At 51.0% G+C, this 16,125-nt stretch overlaps 7 protein-coding genes across 7 annotated transcripts; 5 read left to right on the forward strand and 2 right to left on the reverse strand.

Annotated features, from left to right (window-relative positions):
- Nucleotides 1-1,548: 1,548 nt before the first annotated feature.
- On the forward strand, nt 1,549-1,908 carry N7481_005636 (uncharacterized protein; the record flags this gene model as incomplete). Its single annotated transcript, XM_057264855.1, has 1 exon — nt 1,549-1,908. The coding sequence occupies one exon, from the start codon at nt 1,549-1,551 to the stop codon at nt 1,906-1,908; it is 360 nt and encodes a 119-aa protein (XP_057122575.1).
- An 819-nt stretch (nt 1,909-2,727) lies between these two features.
- N7481_005637 (aromatic alcohol reductase) lies at nt 2,728-3,639 on the forward strand (the record flags this gene model as incomplete). Its single annotated transcript, XM_057264856.1, has 1 exon — nt 2,728-3,639. One exon carries the CDS (start codon nt 2,728-2,730, stop codon nt 3,637-3,639), a length of 912 nt encoding a protein of 303 aa, XP_057122576.1.
- A 1,095-nt stretch (nt 3,640-4,734) lies between these two features.
- N7481_005638 (WD40 repeat domain-containing protein) lies at nt 4,735-6,126 on the reverse strand (the record flags this gene model as incomplete). The annotated part of the gene is made up of 6 exons (XM_057264857.1): nt 4,735-4,871; nt 4,940-5,574; nt 5,658-5,753; nt 5,818-5,857; nt 5,942-6,055; nt 6,117-6,126. 6 exons carry the CDS (start codon nt 6,124-6,126, stop codon nt 4,735-4,737), a joined length of 1,032 nt encoding a protein of 343 aa, XP_057122577.1.
- Nucleotides 6,127-7,040: 914 nt separating this feature from the next.
- N7481_005639 (WD repeat PLAP family protein) lies at nt 7,041-9,573 on the forward strand (the record flags this gene model as incomplete). The annotated part of the gene is made up of 3 exons (XM_057264858.1): nt 7,041-7,088; nt 7,184-7,637; nt 7,715-9,573. 3 exons carry the CDS (start codon nt 7,041-7,043, stop codon nt 9,571-9,573), a joined length of 2,361 nt encoding a protein of 786 aa, XP_057122578.1.
- A 264-nt stretch (nt 9,574-9,837) lies between these two features.
- N7481_005640 (NADHX epimerase) lies at nt 9,838-10,753 on the reverse strand (the record flags this gene model as incomplete). Its single annotated transcript, XM_057264859.1, has 4 exons — nt 9,838-10,370; nt 10,453-10,518; nt 10,583-10,691; nt 10,742-10,753. The coding sequence occupies 4 exons, from the start codon at nt 10,751-10,753 to the stop codon at nt 9,838-9,840; spliced, it is 720 nt and encodes a 239-aa protein (XP_057122579.1).
- Nucleotides 10,754-11,104: 351 nt separating this feature from the next.
- N7481_005641 (mitochondrial 37S ribosomal protein bS16m) lies at nt 11,105-11,746 on the forward strand (the record flags this gene model as incomplete). The annotated part of the gene is made up of 3 exons (XM_057264860.1): nt 11,105-11,181; nt 11,378-11,570; nt 11,702-11,746. 3 exons carry the CDS (start codon nt 11,105-11,107, stop codon nt 11,744-11,746), a joined length of 315 nt encoding a protein of 104 aa, XP_057122580.1.
- A 2,344-nt stretch (nt 11,747-14,090) lies between these two features.
- On the forward strand, nt 14,091-15,918 carry N7481_005642 (uncharacterized protein; the record flags this gene model as incomplete). Its single annotated transcript, XM_057264861.1, has 2 exons — nt 14,091-15,006; nt 15,068-15,918. 2 exons carry the CDS (start codon nt 14,091-14,093, stop codon nt 15,916-15,918), a joined length of 1,767 nt encoding a protein of 588 aa, XP_057122581.1.
- Between the last annotated feature and the right edge of the window lie 207 nt (nt 15,919-16,125).

Genomic DNA, 16,125 nt, shown 5'->3' on the forward strand with positions numbered 1-16,125 from the left:
GGATCACCTTTGGTCTAACTTGAATCTTGGTAGCTTCAATTCGTACGCAAATAAAAGGAGATATCGAGTAAAAATATTTATAGAAAACCATAAGATATCTACGAAGAAACCCAATACTCTATCCCAGCCAAAGACCCCATACGAAAAGAAAGTTTAGCTTCAACTTAATCTCAAAGAGTATTATTCAACTAAGGGGGGGAGAAATGAGTCGGCAAGCATACAATAATAGAGATTCGTATTTGGTTACCTGCTTCTTGCCTACTACAGTACTCTGGTGTCACTCGAGTATAGCCAAGCGGACAGAAGGCACTGTTCTCCACGCTCTATGGCAGTACGAGATGTAGTACTACTAGGTCCGAGGCTTTTTTCTGCTGATGTATCACCGGCCCGGCTACTCGTATCCCAGGATGCCGGCATTGATCAGATCAAATCACGCAATGTCGCCTCGGGCCAGTGGATCTACCCAGACGCTTCGATTCTCACTCCCTTGTTCAGATCACTTGACTCATAAGACAAAAATTTTCATTTTGCCCCTTATAGATCCACCTTCCTTTGGCGGTGGCCATGGTCTATTCTCGGAGCGGCGTCGTAGCGAACACGTGTCAGATGATGAGATTGGATAGGGTATTGAGGAAACTTGGTTTTACTTGGTTTTCCTCAACAATTCCTCATATGAAGCAAATTTTGTATCACTTCTTTGAACATGCATGAAGATTGTATGTACTCCGTACATCTTCTCCGCACTGTTGTCTCCTCACCTCATCTCCTCACGCCCTCCGCATTCCCAGGGCTGACCGCCGTCAGGCCACTGGGCCAGTAGAAGCCGAAGAAAAGCCAGAATGCGGGGGGTGCTCGGACCGAAAGCGTTTCGGTGGCAGTGGCGAACAGCGATTGGATATTAATGCCGCAGGCATCACGGGAACTGACTTCATTTTCCAGCAAGTTCTGCTGAATATAGTAACCGATTAGTAACAGAAACGTAAAGGATTCCAGGGTTAAGCGGAGTCACTTGACCCATTCTGCGCGATATTACCTAACAGGCCGGTCTTGGCCTTACCCGATGCAGCCACTCTTTCCCTTTGGGATCACCTCGTCAATGGTTCTGAAGTCTAGAACCGGCTAGTTTTACGTGATCCTCCCCCATGGATCGTGGATGTGCGCTGTTGTTACCCCATACTTTGCATTTGGTTATGTTGGGGCGGTCCTAATAGCGTCATAATGATCGACGCCACCCGCTAATGAAAATTCTGTAGGTCACTGTGGTTATGGTAGTGTCGTGTATTGTATGGATTCGGCATTGCGATTTTCTATATAAGGCCTCATTTCTTCCCCGGATTCTGAGAATATTCATTCAGCATTCAGCCTATACTTTCTTGTTCCTAGATCTTTCAATCGGATTTTCAGGTACCTTTCTACTTCTATTCTATATTACCATATCCTTCAAGGTATGTCATAACACATCCAGGAATCCTGGCCTTTACCCCTGTGTGGCAATGTACTTATACTTTTACCCCAGTTTCATACCTTCTTCACAACACACCATCCATCATGACTTTCGACCACCCTGCCTTCTGGAAGTGCGATTCTTGCGGTCTTCCCGGCGTTCGCCTTTCCTCCACTGGCACCGGCTCCAGCCCAGCATTCTACAAGTGTGTTCCTTGCAACCGTAACTTGGGATCCTGCCCTTGCGTCACTCCCGGTCTCCGAACAACCGGCAACTGCCCCTGTGGCGAAGAGAGCGACGCAGATATGTCCGACGGCTCAGATGACCTTTCTCTCCACAAGCAACTGTCAAATGGTCACAACCCTGAACAGGGATTCGATGTTGACTGGGAGTCAAATTGCAAGCCCGGCTACATGGTCAAGAGATTCAAGGCCACTGGCAAGGAGATCCTTCCCTTCGCTTAAGCGCGCTTAAGCACGGAGGCATCTGTTTTTTGCTCTTTTTTTGTTTCTTTCTGAATTGTGAGCCTTTTTGTTACCCATGACATGCATACCCGATTTCATATGCAGACGACCCTGAGATCGTCGAGAAAAAAAGTTACCATATCTCAATAATACCAGCTATCTGGTCTTAAGGACCACCAATACCAATTTCATCGCGCCAGTTGGCTACGTTACAATTCTCATATATCCACTGTTTTTCTGTAGTAAAAATTTCAAGCCTAATTATTGTTTAATTGCGCTCTGACACGTTAGTATGGCCTATTTGCAGAATGTTCATTCATCTCGTGAAACAAGCATGCTTCATGCCAGAACTACTAACTAACTTGTATTGAGGCTGAGAGACCTGATAGCTGCCTCGGCATTAATTATCGCCTTACGTTTCTGCCTTGCTCCCTCCTCAATATCTCTAGGAATTCTGCATACAACACCACCTTTCATGGTTCTGAGCTTCTGCCAACTTCTGGTCCAATTAGTGTAGAGAGCCTTTGGGCTGCGAATTGACCGTAGTAATCGGTATGGTGAAACCCCGAGAACGGCATAATGAATAAGCCATGATGGAATTACGGCTATACCTGTACCCACACTGACCGGTTTAAGGTTGATTGATTTATAACCACCATCTATGGATGGCATGCGCAATCAGTGAGCTCTATAAAACTACAGCAACATACTTCCTCTTGAGACTCACTACTGCTAATAGATAGAAATTAGGCTCGAAGCTCGAGAGATAAGTTCTAGAAGCGGGCTGTCACAAATTTGAATGATCTCTTTACTGCGCCAATGACTTCAATGAAAGTCGCCATTGCCGGAGCTACCGGCGCCGCCGGCATACCTATGATCCAAGAGTTGCTTGCAGCAGGCCATCTGGTTACAGCCTTAACCCGTGTTGGAAGTAGTGGCGCATCCAAGCTTCCCAGCCATCCGAACTTGAGCATTGTTGCAGTGGACTACGAGTCTATCTCTTCACTCACGAATGCCCTCGAAGGCCACCAAGCCGTGGTGGCATGCTTCGGGGTCGCAACCCCAATCGGCAGCCAGGATGTTCTGATCGATGCCTCCGTGGTGGCGGGTGTGAGCCGATTTTTCCCCGCCGAGTTTGGCACCGACACGGACAACTCGAGATGCGCGAATCTCCCTGTGTTTGCGAACAAGGTTCACGCGCTAGAGTACCTCAAGAAGAAGGTTCAGGCGAATCCGGGATTCAGCTACACTGCCCTCTGTCCCGGCGCATTCCTGGACTGGGGCTTGAAACATGCCTTCTTCGTCGATCCGAAGACACACAGTGCCACCATATATGATGGTGGCAATTTACCGTTTAGCACAACAACGCTAACTACCATCAGCAAGGCTGTTGTGAGCATTTTGGCCCACCTTGAGGAAACGCAGAATCGGCACCTCTATATCCATGATGCGGTGGTAACCCAGAACCAGCTCATTGCGATCGCTAAAAAGATTGACGGAAAGGACTGGGACCTTGCGCACACCACCACCTCTTCTGCTGAAGCCAGCGCCTATGAGGAACTCGAGAAGGAAAAACCGGACCCTATGAAATTTCTCTTCCCTCTCCTCCAAGTGTCCGTCTTAGCTGAAGGATACGGTGGTGACTTTTCGGCTCATCTGGACAACAAACTGCTCGGAATTGAGGGCATGGATGACGCCGAGCTGGCAAGTTTGATGGCAAGATATTTGTGAAGTTGAATCGCTTTTGAAAGCAGCTTTCCTGTTGCAACTAACTTTGGATGCAATGCATTGGCTAGATACCAAAAACAATCAATAATGAAATTTCAGTATGGTTCAAATTAAAGTTTACTGAATCACCGATACTCTTCAACCCGAAAAAAGTGGTTGCATTATATTCAAAAACCTACGTGGACATGTCATATAAAAATCCAATCTTTGGCCTGGGCCTACTAAACATGAGATTCCGCACTATTGTTCTCTTGAAGAAGTGATCCGTCCCGTGTTAATCAACATCGTCGTCATATGGTGTCGGAAATGTCCACAGTAAAGACTCCATTGTGCTGGCAAAATAGGTACATCGCCCTATTTGGCATGCTGTGGAGAATCCACGGTATTTTACCTCTCAGTATTGACAGATGGGGTGCTCTATCACACTTTAAAGGGCAATTCTTATCCAATTAAGATGGTAACGTTCTCATCTGACGGCAAGCTACTGGCGCGCAGTTGCTCTGGTCATGAGGAGATTTTAATTTGGAATATAATTACGGGTGCGAAAGAGTGGATTTGGACAGTCGATGACATCAAAGATCGGAGTATGGATAAAGGAGTCGATGGATTGGACTTTTCCCAGAACGGGGCTTTCCTCACCGGTGATATGGGAAACTTCAATCCTCAGCCAAGGCCTGCTAGTCATGACTCTAGCCCTTCGGGGAACAAAGGGGAGAGTTCCTTGCTGGAAGAAGAGTGGATAGCTTTGAATGGTGAAAAGGTGATGTGGCTTCCTCCTAGGATTCTGCCAACCTGCTCAGCGACGCATGATTGTGTATTAGCTCTAGGTTATGCTTCAGGGAGGGTTACTATCATAGGAGCTAGAGGGCAAGGCTACGATTCCTTCAGGTGCCCAATCTCTCCCTCCTACAGTGACTTGCTGTTTTAATGTATTGTTTGTAGAGGCTGTGTAGTAGTAATAGTGTATGGGCTTGCATTTTGATAAGGCTGAAAACTGAGACTGAATTCTGGCAAGAGAGTGTATGCTCAGTCATTGTCGTCTGAATGCACTGATTCTATGAAGGGTCCCATTAAGCACCAGATTTGTGCATTTCATGGTCAACGCCAGAGGCCATACGGCTCCCGGCAGGCCTTCCACAACTTGATCGTACCATCTTCGCTACCAGTTCCGTAGAGTTTGCCGTCGGGTGAGAAGCTAATGGACCAGATGGGACCGTGGTGTCCTTTTTGTACCTCTGCACAAAAGGAGAAAAACATTAGAATTAATCGGAGCAAAGACCAAAAAGCCGAAGCTGGAACATACCTAGTTCTTCATCGGTGTTCAGGTCGTAGACTCGGGCCCAGGTGTCCCCGGCACTACCGGTAACAAACCGGCCCGACTCGGTATTGACGGCGGCACTGGCAACCTCATATCCGAAATCGGCCTTTTTCAACAGGCGGCCCGGCGTAATTGCATCAAACAAATACACACTCTTTCCAGCAGCGACGGTTAGAACGCCGGGGTTATCGGGTCGAGTAGCCAGAGTGTTCAGTTCACAGGAGCCAATGTTTCCTTCGACGGCTGTCTCGACAACAGAACGGCGCGAGCGCAGGTCCCACCAGCGAATCTTGCGGTCTTCGGCGGCGGTCGTCACGATGTTGGAGTCCCTGTTCCAAACGATGGACTTGATGGTACCGTCGTGAGCGCCGGGACCGATCTCGTAGCTTGTTCCTGTGCTGCTATTCGCACCACCTGTTGGTGGCAAGGGCGGGGAGGAAGTGTTGCTACCACCGCGGCCGCCAGAGCTGCGGGAAAGATCGAAGATGCGAAGTTTCTTCTCTGCGCCACCTGTTGCGAGAACTTGGGGGTTGGCTTGGATGGGGAAGGCGATTGATCGCACAACGTGTGCGTGTTGAAGAGTGTGGAGACATTCGCCTGTGTAGGTGTCCCAGACCTTGCTAATAGAGGTGTGAATACCAGATATTCATTCAGAGGGGCATTTGCTTATTTTTTTTGCCAGCATTTTTGAGTCAAAACTTACGCAGAGAAATCTGCCGCTGCAGTGGCTGAAATGGCTGTGTCGGCAGATAGCCGGGATTGCCATACAGCACCTTTGTGGCCGAGAAATGTGCCGATCCTGATCAGATGTCAATTGGTGGTTCGTGCAACACTTTGCTGCATTGCTAAAGGGCTCATCATACCAGTCACCAGTGATGCCATCTCGCAGCATGGGATTGTTATCTGCGAATCGAGATTAGCCTCATCCATAGTGGGGCTCGAAGCCGGAAAGGGAGAGAAAAAAAAAGGTAGAATCGTGCAAGATACCTTTACAGGCCGAGATAATGTAGTATTCATCATCGTCAACGGTGTGAGAGAAACTCAAATGGGTCACGGGGCGCGAATGCCCGTGACAGGTGAGAGGAACAATCTTGGGAATATCTGCATAAACATTAGTTCCATGGGAAGATGCATGACCAGGTTATTTGGAGGATAGACTCACCGGATGCCATGATTGAACAGAGAAGATCCGTAACAACGGAAGAGGGAGAAATTTTGGAGATATCGAGAAAGTGAGGATGCGACGATTCGAGCTCGAGAGTTCAAGAGAGAAACCGCGTGACCAAATCGTGCCGCGAAGGAGAGTGAATAGGGTGTGTGGTAAGAAAAGTAACAAAAGAGATTCGTCAGGTTCGTCAAGTCATCAGTACAGAAGAAGAAGCGAACAGTACCAGTGGGATCATACCCCGCGTCAACTACACTGTCGAGTCCACAAAGTCCACAGAGTCGATTTCCCAGATGCACCGCGATAGCGATATAACTGAGGGTCACCTGCACGCTGAGGTAATGTGCGTGACTAATCCCAATCCGGTTAGCCGCGCCTTCCCTCCAGCTGGCGCTGGCTTGGGATGGTTTCCCTTGGATTATTGATCAATCGATTCAATTGAATTAAATTTGTATTAATTTTTTTTTAACATGAGGTATAACCACCGATGAGGGTGGTAACTAGCCGTAGACTTTGTTAGGCTCGGAAATATCTACTCAAGTAGCTAAAAAGGCTTCTGATTAGTTGCTACAGCTGATCACCACCCTATTCATAGTAGATCCGAGACCGAAGAGCTCAGGGCAGACAATTGGAACCTTGGTGATGTATTATGGCACTGCTATATAGAAAACTAATATGATCAGTGGGAATTGAAAACATCTAACTGGTAGAGAATCCAAAAGAAAGATGCCGGCCAAATTGTTCTTTCCTTCTAGCAGGTTCGTCATAGCTCCACCGCCCACGTGATCATATGATGCGCAGGCGGGGACCCCAGAACGACTAAAGGACAACAACGGTCATCGGCGCTGCTCTGTATTAATCAGTGCTCCTTTTGTCCATTTCCTTTGGTCTCTCCCATCTGCAACTCCCCCAGTTGTATGTATGCCTGACTTCAAGCTCTCCGCGTCCCTTGAGGGCCATGGCGATGATGTAAGTCCGAGTCTCGGTCCCCTCCCCCCCGCTGTCCACCTCGGTCACCGAAGGTACCCCCGACACAACATACTGACCACTACCCCTGACTTCAGGTTCGTGCCGTGGCCTTCCCAAACCCGAATGCAGTCTTCTCAGCTTCCCGTGATGCCACTGTCCGCCTCTGGAAGCTTGTCGCATCCTCCCCTCCAACCTACGATTACACAATCACCACCCATGGCCAGGCGTTCATCAACACCTTAGCCTACCTCTCTCCCACAGACCAATATCCCGAAGGCCTTGTTCTCTCTGGTGGCCAGGATACCATCATCGAGGCTCGACAACCCGGGAAATCAGCAGACGACAATGCCGATGCAATGCTACTGGGCCATGCCCATAACATCTGCGCATTGGATGTATCTCCCGACTCTCGGTGGGTTGTCAGCGGTAGCTGGGATTCGACTGCTCGGATTTGGAAAGTTGGTCAATGGGAGACCGATAGGATTCTTGATGGTCATGAAGGAAGCGTTTGGGCTGTGTTGGCCTACGACGAGAACACCATTATCACCGGTAAGATTGATGCCTCACATCCAACCCGCTCTCGATATGTCTTTACCCAAGAACTTTGACTCACACACTGTCTTCAGGATGCGCCGACAAAATGATCCGCATTTTTGATACCGCTGGCAACCTTCGAGGAAGCGTCAAGAACTCCGATGACGTCGTCAGGGCCCTTTGTAAGGTTCCAGCATCAAATCCAACAGGTGCACAATTCGCCTCCGCTAGCAACGATGGAACAATCAGACTTTACACCCTGGACGGACGTTTGGTGGCTTCTCTGCATGGCCATGAGAGCTTCGTCTACTCGCTTGCCGCCCTGCCATCCGGAGAGCTGGTGAGCTCCGGCGAGGACCGCACTGTCAAGGTATGGAATGGAACTCAGTGCGTTCAGACCATTACTCACCCTGCGATCTCGGTCTGGAGCGTTGCTGCATGTGGTGAGAATGGTGATATTGTCACTGGTGCTAGCGATCGTGTGACGCGTGTCTTCACTAGAAGCCCAGATCGAATCGCTTCCCCGGAAGCTGTCCAACAATTTGATCGAGCAGTCAAGGAGTCTTCAATTCCAGCCGAGCAGGTTGGAAAGATAAACAAAGAGCAACTACCCGGTCCAGAGTTCCTCCAGCAAAAGTCTGGAACGAAGGAAGGTCAAGTTCAGATGATTAACCAGCCAGATGGCAGTGTCACAGCCCACACCTGGTCATCCGCAACCCAGGAATGGATAGCGGTGGGTACTGTGGTTGAATCGGCGGGAAGCAGTGGGCGCAAGACAGAATATCTGGGACACGACTACGATTATGTGTTCGATGTCGATATTGAGGACGGAAAACCACCTCTCAAGCTCCCATATAATGCTTCCCAAAACCCATATGAAGCGGCCACCAAGTTCATCGGAGACAACGAGCTTCCTATTTCATACCTCGATCAAGTTGCCAACTTCATCACGCAGAACACACAGGGAGCCGTCATCGGCCAGTCCCAGGAGCCAACACCCGCCGGTGGAGATCCCTGGGGCTCAGAGCGACGATACCGACCCGGAGATGCTGCGTCAGAAGAAGCACAGCAACCCGCGCCTGAACCAGTCCCCAAGGTTCTCCCCCAGAAAACATATCTCTCAATTAAGACAGCCAACCTTAAGGTCATCACGAAAAAGCTCCAAGAAATCAACGACAAGCTTATTTCAGAGGGTGAAAAGGGCACTACATTAGTTCCCTCCGAGATCGACCAAGTCGTCGCTCTATGTGGCCAACTGGAATCTGGCCAGCAACTTGCTGACTCGCCTGTTCTCGAAGCCGGCGTCCCATTGGTTTTCAGGACCGCTACCTCATGGCCGGCTGCCAACAGACTTCCGGGGCTGGATCTCCTTCGCCTGCTGGCCGCTGCCGCACCTTTTGTCGCAACTACAGAGTATAACGGAGAGAATCTGGTATCAGGCCTGCTAGCCAGCGGTGCCTTTGATGCACCATTGAACCCTAACAACGCCATGCTTGTCGTCCGCACATTTGCCAACCTATTCGAGACCGCCGCTGGTCGGGATCTAGCTATCAACACATTCGACTTGGTCGTGACTGGTATCAAATCCGCACTGGCTAATAGCGGCGAGTCGCCGAATCGCAACCTTACCATCGCCATCACAACCCTTTACATTAACTTTGCTGTCTACATATCCTCCGAAGGCAGAGAGCAGACCACTGAATCTGCGGAGAAGGCCCTGGTTCTTCTCGAGGAGTTGACTAAGATTATCGCCAACGGAAAGGATTCCGAAGCGGTCTACCGTGGACTCGTCGCCCTGGGCACTATACTCAAAGCTCAGGGAGCCGAAGTCAAGAGTGCCGCGAAGGAAGTTTACGAAGTCGACAGTGTTCTCTCTCGGGTCTCGGGATCGGGTGCTGGCAAGGAACCACGGGTGAAGGGTATTATTCAGGAAATGAGAGAGGCTCTCTAAGAAAAATTATTCTTTGAGAAACGCATAGATAGATTCACACTATTACCTCTTAACGACGACCACGCAATGGACTCTACATTCTCAGTTTTTTTTTCTTCGCATGTCATTATCAATCTAGGTTCATAATGGGGCTGCTCTTTTCCGGTTTCGGTCTGCGCCCTCATCACATGAAATATCTGATGACCTCAAGGATTCCTACTTAATAGGACAGTCTCATATTTTACACATGAAGGAGAGGTGATAAGGTGCTTTTTAACCCCCTTCCTAAAACCTCGCATCGGCATTCACCCCAACCTCCATCACCTGGTCAATACCAGGATACTTGGGCAAATCAAGCCCATACTTCTCCGCAATAGCAGGCGTCAAAAAGCGGCCGCCAATAAAATGTCTTCCAGAGAAGAACTTCACGCAAGGCTTAGGCGCAGAAAGACTAATCAAAGCAGCAGGCATGAATCCCGCCCCAGGACCCTGCTCAGGTGGGCCCGTCGCGATATCCCAAGAACTGGGGGCGTCAACGCTGAGTACGGGGACATCTGACGCTTCGATTTGCGAAATTATGGCTGGGAATGGATCGCGCAGTGGGCCGCCGAATGAGAAGCCGAAGATTGCGTCGATTAGGAGGGATGTTTCTCCTAGTGCGGTGGTGAAGTTGTCGTCTGTTATGAATGGGACAGAGAGGTTTTCTAGTTGGGTGCGTAGGCGGGTGTAGAGTTCGTTTTTGCCCTGTTTGGGGTAATAGATTGAGGGGTTGTAGCCGTATTGGGCTAGATGTCTTGCAGCTACGAGGCCATCGCCGCCTGTTTGTTGGTTGGGTTGTTAGCTTTGTACTGGGTGCTGGGTTTGGATACCTTCAGTTAGGTGGATGGGGAGGAGCTTCACCATTGTTTCCTGGCCCGCAGACTACTAGGACATTCTTTCCTGCTGAAAGGGGGTGGATACGCCAGACTTGTTTTGTTAGAATTGGATTCAATCGATTGTACTTGGTGATATAGTGAGTGCTCTCGCTCACCTGCTTGCGACACGGATAGGCCGGCTAATTCCATCAGTTGGTCGAGAGACCACCCGCCCATGTCCATGAGGTCTTTGTCCAGAGATGCAGCATCCTTGGCGGAGATTGCCTAGTCATGAGTTAGATGGATTGCGTTCTGACGATTCTTTTCAAGCATACCTTTAACGACATTGCGGCGGTTTTGCTGTAACGACTAGCGGTGGGGGGAGAGAAGCGTTTGAAGAGAATTCGGTGGAACATATAATGTATGTTCCGCTCATTCAAATTTCAAACTTTTTAGTTATCCTTTTAAATTCAATGCAGTGTGAGAGAAAGCAGCGTGTCTCGAACTAATTTAATTGAAAAGACAAGAAGCAGGTTGATGTATACCTCGTTGCATCATCCCCGCGGGCCCCGCTATTCCTAATTGGGAACTCCGGAAAAAACCAGCCCCGAACCTCCTAAGTTGGAACTCCGCAAAAGTTGGTCTTCAAGTATTCCAGGAATTCAACGATTACCACCCCGAACACCACAACCGCCGCCATGGTCCTTCGAATCCGGTTGGCACGCTTCGGCAACAAGCATCAGCCCTTCTACAACATTGTTGTTGCGCAAGCCCGGTGCGTCCGCTCCCACTCCAATACAATCCAATCCACTCCGATCCCGAATTGCGATCTGCCTCTCCTCCGACAGCAAAGACAGCCTGAACTTCGCGCAAACCCCCCGCGCCGAATGGATTGGCTGGATGTGCAGATTTAATCGACAATCTCTGCTACAACAGAATGAAATTGAGCATGACTAACCTGGCTACTATAGATCCGCCCGTGGCTCCAAGCCCCTCGAGGTCATCGGCACCTACAATCCCCTCCCGGCCGCTCGCACCGATGCATCGGACGCGGTCTCCGCGCCGCGCGCATACAAAGATATCACTCTTGACAAAGTACGAGCGAAGTACTGGCTCGGTGTGGGAGCGCAGGCCAGTGACCCTGTGTGGAAGTTGTTGAACCTGGTGAGTCGAGTCGATTCTACCAAATGAATGGGATAGGATGGGATGGATGGTCATAATTGTGGTCATCTCATCTTCAACCTTTCATCCATTTTTACCATTCTGAGAGAGACGGTTGCTAACGATATCTCTAGGCTCGTCTGGTTGAAGAGAAGCCCAAGACCTACAACAAGGCATGAAATGATGCCGGAACCCTAGCCTAGCCACTTTGTCTCCCATGGGACTGGATTTGCATGCTACATTGCTGTACAAAAGCATGCGGTACTTCATCCAGAATAAGTTGGCGGTGGACGCGGCGTGTACTTTTTTTTCTCTTCTTCGACTGGCATTTCGCGGCGTTTTGTGAACTCTTTTGGAAACCCTGGGCTTTAGGATCCCGTCTATCTAGCCCTATGTATATTATGTGACAGCCTCGAATGAATCTGGCCTTGCAAAAGTCTATTCCAGAAAGTAACAGGGATGTGGTGGGGGGGGGAGTGCGATACTTTTGTACCTAACTCCGTACACACATGGTCAATAGGGCGCGTGGGGAAAAAGCAACGGCCTGCTCCGTGTCCGTACCTTGTACAGTACGGAGTACAGGGTACAGAGTACGAGCACAGAGCCCTGGAGTACAGCGTATGGGCAGGTGCTAGCTAATAAATCTGCTAGTAGTGCAGTATGTACTACAAGCTAGAGCAGCGGTCATAGGCGCGTCACAACACAAATCGCGAATCAGGAAAGCACGGCCAAGCTCAGGGACGACTAGGCCTACACAGCCATGTGCTACACCCACGGCCCAACCACACCAACTGGCGGCGTTGGATAAGCCCAAGCCAGTCGCGCGGGCGGTCCAATCCGAAGAGGAATCGGGTTGACGAGTACAGTCATTGGTCCACCTTGGAGGATCGCCCGTCCTTTTGAGTTTGTAGATTCCATGGTCGCGCCAGCACTGGCTTTTGTTGTGTGTTTGTATTGTAGGGGGGGACCATGAGATTAGTATTGAATATTGGGGCTGTTGATTGATTCTGAGTCTGTGTCATGGACAAAGCGGTCAGCTGCCTTTTTTCCCCAGATCAACCCGGAATGTGCACGGTCACCCGAACGCCCTGATGTGTGCCCACCCTTCGCGTTGCCCCCTTTGTTGGCTGCGGGCTGCTGCGGGTTGCGGGTTGCGGGCTCTTTGACGGGTTCACACGAGGTGATGTGCAAGGAACCCAGGCCCTGGAGCGGGTCAGTAAGCAACAGCAGAGCACACTCGTTCCATCCCGACTTCGAGGCGCCGATCGGGTCGAGGCCGAAGTCCAATCGATGGCGCTGATTGCCGCAGAGCCGAGGTGATGCCTACAGTACTTACTCCGCCCCCCCCCCCCCTTGTCAATAGTACTACTAGTCGTCCCTACTCCCTGGTACCTCTGGACTGCTGCATGTCCGTTGAAATGTCAGCTCCCGGCTGCCTGGGACGAGCTATGGTCGAGGCTTACTATACTGGTAGTGGGCTGCTCTGGTCCTCCTTAGTGTGATATTTAGGGTGCTAGGCTTGCTAGTGGCTAAGGTACCGGGTGCGAGTGCATATGGAGAGACAGAACTGCAGACTGCAGACTGCAGTCTGTGCAGTTATAGATACTTCGTATCTATATGATATGGTACCCTAGAATAGGCAGTAGGCTGCTGCATGGTATGTCAAGTGTAGAGAATGTACAAAAAGCTTTGGCCATGACTTCCTATGACTCTGACTAGGCAGAATAGACCATTGTAACCCATCAATGCAATTCTAGAATCTCCAGCATTCCACACTAGGGACACGCACTTTTCCCACGTTCTGCAAGCGGCCAGGTTCCCATCTGGGAGTGGTGTAATTCAGTGACCGTGTATGGTAATTTTAGGGGACAGTACCCAGCTCCACTATGGGTGTCCCCGCATCGACTGGGGTCTCACCAACTTGTATGGTACATGTACTCGATGACCCCCGTTTGAGGCGCGTCGTGAAGCAGATCCATGGATCTGGCACTGGCACCGGTGGACTCCTCGACCGTTCCGGACTCTTTTCTCTCTTCTCTCCCTGGTCCCCTTGCCCCTTCCTTTGCCCCCCCCCTCCTCCTCCTCACTCCTATCTCTCTCTTGTCTCTTTCATCATTTTCCATCCCCCTCCCCCCTCCTCCACCACCCGCCCCCTTTTTGCATCCATCCTTCCTGTTTGGCGTCGCGCAACTTCGCTTCTTCTCTCTTTCTGTCGACATACCACCTTCCCCGGTCCTTCCACCTGAACCCAACACGCGCTCTGTCGCATACCGATGAGAGTGTGCCTCGACTTCGCGACCTTCGATTGAAATCGCTCCATTCGCCCCCCCCCCCCTCAAACTTCATTTACACAACTTCGCGCGCCGCTTTTTATACCGATCGCCTAGTCGCGCGCTCTGATACGAGATCCGTTACAAGCGACTCCTGTTCCGTCGCTGCGCTGTAGGAACTTTTGAACTTTCGTCCGTGTCGCGACAAGGGAAAAGCAAAAATTCTCGACACCGTCTCAGCACCTCGTGAGGTATGAGCAGCAGCTCGAATCAGTCCACTCGAACGAGTCCTGGCTCTTTCGGAACGACCCAGCGCACCGAGTCGGTTTCTTCTGGCTCGTCGCCCACACAACTCCCTCCTAAGGCGCCTGTGAGAAATCAGCATGCGATGTCGACCGACGTGTACAGTCCAACCGTCTCGCAAGCGCCCAGCTCTCTAGCTCCTACTTTCAATCACCCCTTCTCGCCTATCGGCTCCTCTTCTTTCGACAGCGGAATGCGCCTCGGTGATTCCGACCGCAACCTCCAGGCCCTAAATGGCCTGGGCCGCACCCCCAGCGGGAGCGGTGCGATTTTGATGCGCAAACTCCCGCGCAACACCAGTCGCGAAGCTCTTCGCAGTATGCTCCTTTTCGCCAAGGATTTCGTCGACGCCGATTTCGTCAACTCCGACCATCCAGAGGACGATGGTTTTCTGAGCGCGATCGCCCGTTTCAATACCCTCCCCGCCGCCGAAGAAGCGCGCGCCCTCCTTGACGGCAAACCAAATTCCAAAAACGACGCGAAAATGGTGGTGGAGATGTATCCTGGCGCGGTCGGCTCCAACACGCGTCGCAACACGATCGATCACACCGCGACCCGTGGATTGTTGCCTGGCTCGCGTCAATCATCGCGTTTCAATGGTACCTTCCAAAGCCTGGAGATTTCCAGACTCTCCAACCCATCGAACCAACCCATTGGCGAAGGCCTTCCCTCTGCATCCGAATCCGGTTCGCGTCTGCACAACCTCTTTTCCCCACAATCTCCGATCGGAAACGGCGTTGGCGATCTTCCTCGAGTAACGGGCAAGTCCATGATCGATGAGGACCCCGATGAAGAGACAGGCGAGTTGCTCAAGGATCCGGTGGGCTACGCGGAAAATGGACATTCAGCATCTGTCTCGGCCCCGCGTCGGTCAACCAACCCCCCAGATCCCGACCGGTCGATTTGCCAATATGTCTCTCTCCACAGCCATGTCATCACCGCCCCTCCCGAACTATGCCTCTGGTGATCCTCGGCAACGCATGGGCAGCAACGGTCCTCAGTCTGCCTACCCTAGCTCAGCCACCCACAGCCATGGTCACAGCTTCCCCTATGGCAGCCAACATACACCCCGTCATAGCTTGCCTGCTGCGAATCCCAACGACCTAAACCCACCATGCAACACTCTCTACGTTGGTAATCTGCCACCAGACACCTCGGAGGAAGAGCTGAAAGCCCTCTTCTCCAAACAGCGCGGTTATAAGCGACTTTGTTTCCGTAACAAGCAGAATGGCCCCATGTGCTTCGTGGAATTTGACGAGGTCGCCATGGCCAGCAAAGCACTCAACGAGTTATACGGATACAAGCTGTCTAATAGCGTCAAGACCGGCATCCGCTTGAGTTTCTCCAAGAACCCCCTGGGCGTCCGTTCAGGCCAGCCCGGTAGCATGAACGCAGGGAATCCCCTCTCGGGACCGGGTGGAACTCCTACTGGCAGCAACCTAGGCAGCATGCACAGCCATATGTTTTCCTCGGTTAGCGGCCCACCTCCCGGTCTGGCTGCACCCCCTGGTCTGGCGATGCCTATGCCACAGCGAAACGGTGGTGGCAACCCCATCCACGGTCAGGGCCAGGGTCAGGGTCAGGGTCAGGGTCAAGGTCACCCTCACGCCATGATCGGTAACAATAACTTCAATCACAACTCGGGCCTAGGGATCCGGACCAACGGAGGTAACTCAATGATGATGTCGCCGCCGCCTAGTGGTACTCCCAACAACAACGCGGGACCGAATATGAACGGCTTCAATACCTTCTACCCCGATTACATGATGGGCCGTTGAGGCTCAAAAGCATTATATTTGAGATAATGTCCGGCATGTTTGATGAACGAACTATGGGGTATTTGGCGCATTGGGGGTTCCTTTCTTTTCGCGAGTTAGATCAGCATTCGGCGGCTGCATACCTCTCGGGAGTATTGATTCGGGCTCTGCTTTTTTGTCTTTTTTGCCTCTAATGTCTCTTTTATTCAGTATCTCTGGCTCTTGCGT

The sequence above is a fragment of the Penicillium waksmanii genome (genome assembly GCF_028829765.1).
Source record: "Penicillium waksmanii strain IBT 27052 chromosome Unknown utg000005l:1.0-5232799.0:1.0-5237142.0, whole genome shotgun sequence".
Taxonomy (NCBI): Eukaryota; Fungi; Ascomycota; class Eurotiomycetes; order Eurotiales; family Aspergillaceae; genus Penicillium; species Penicillium waksmanii.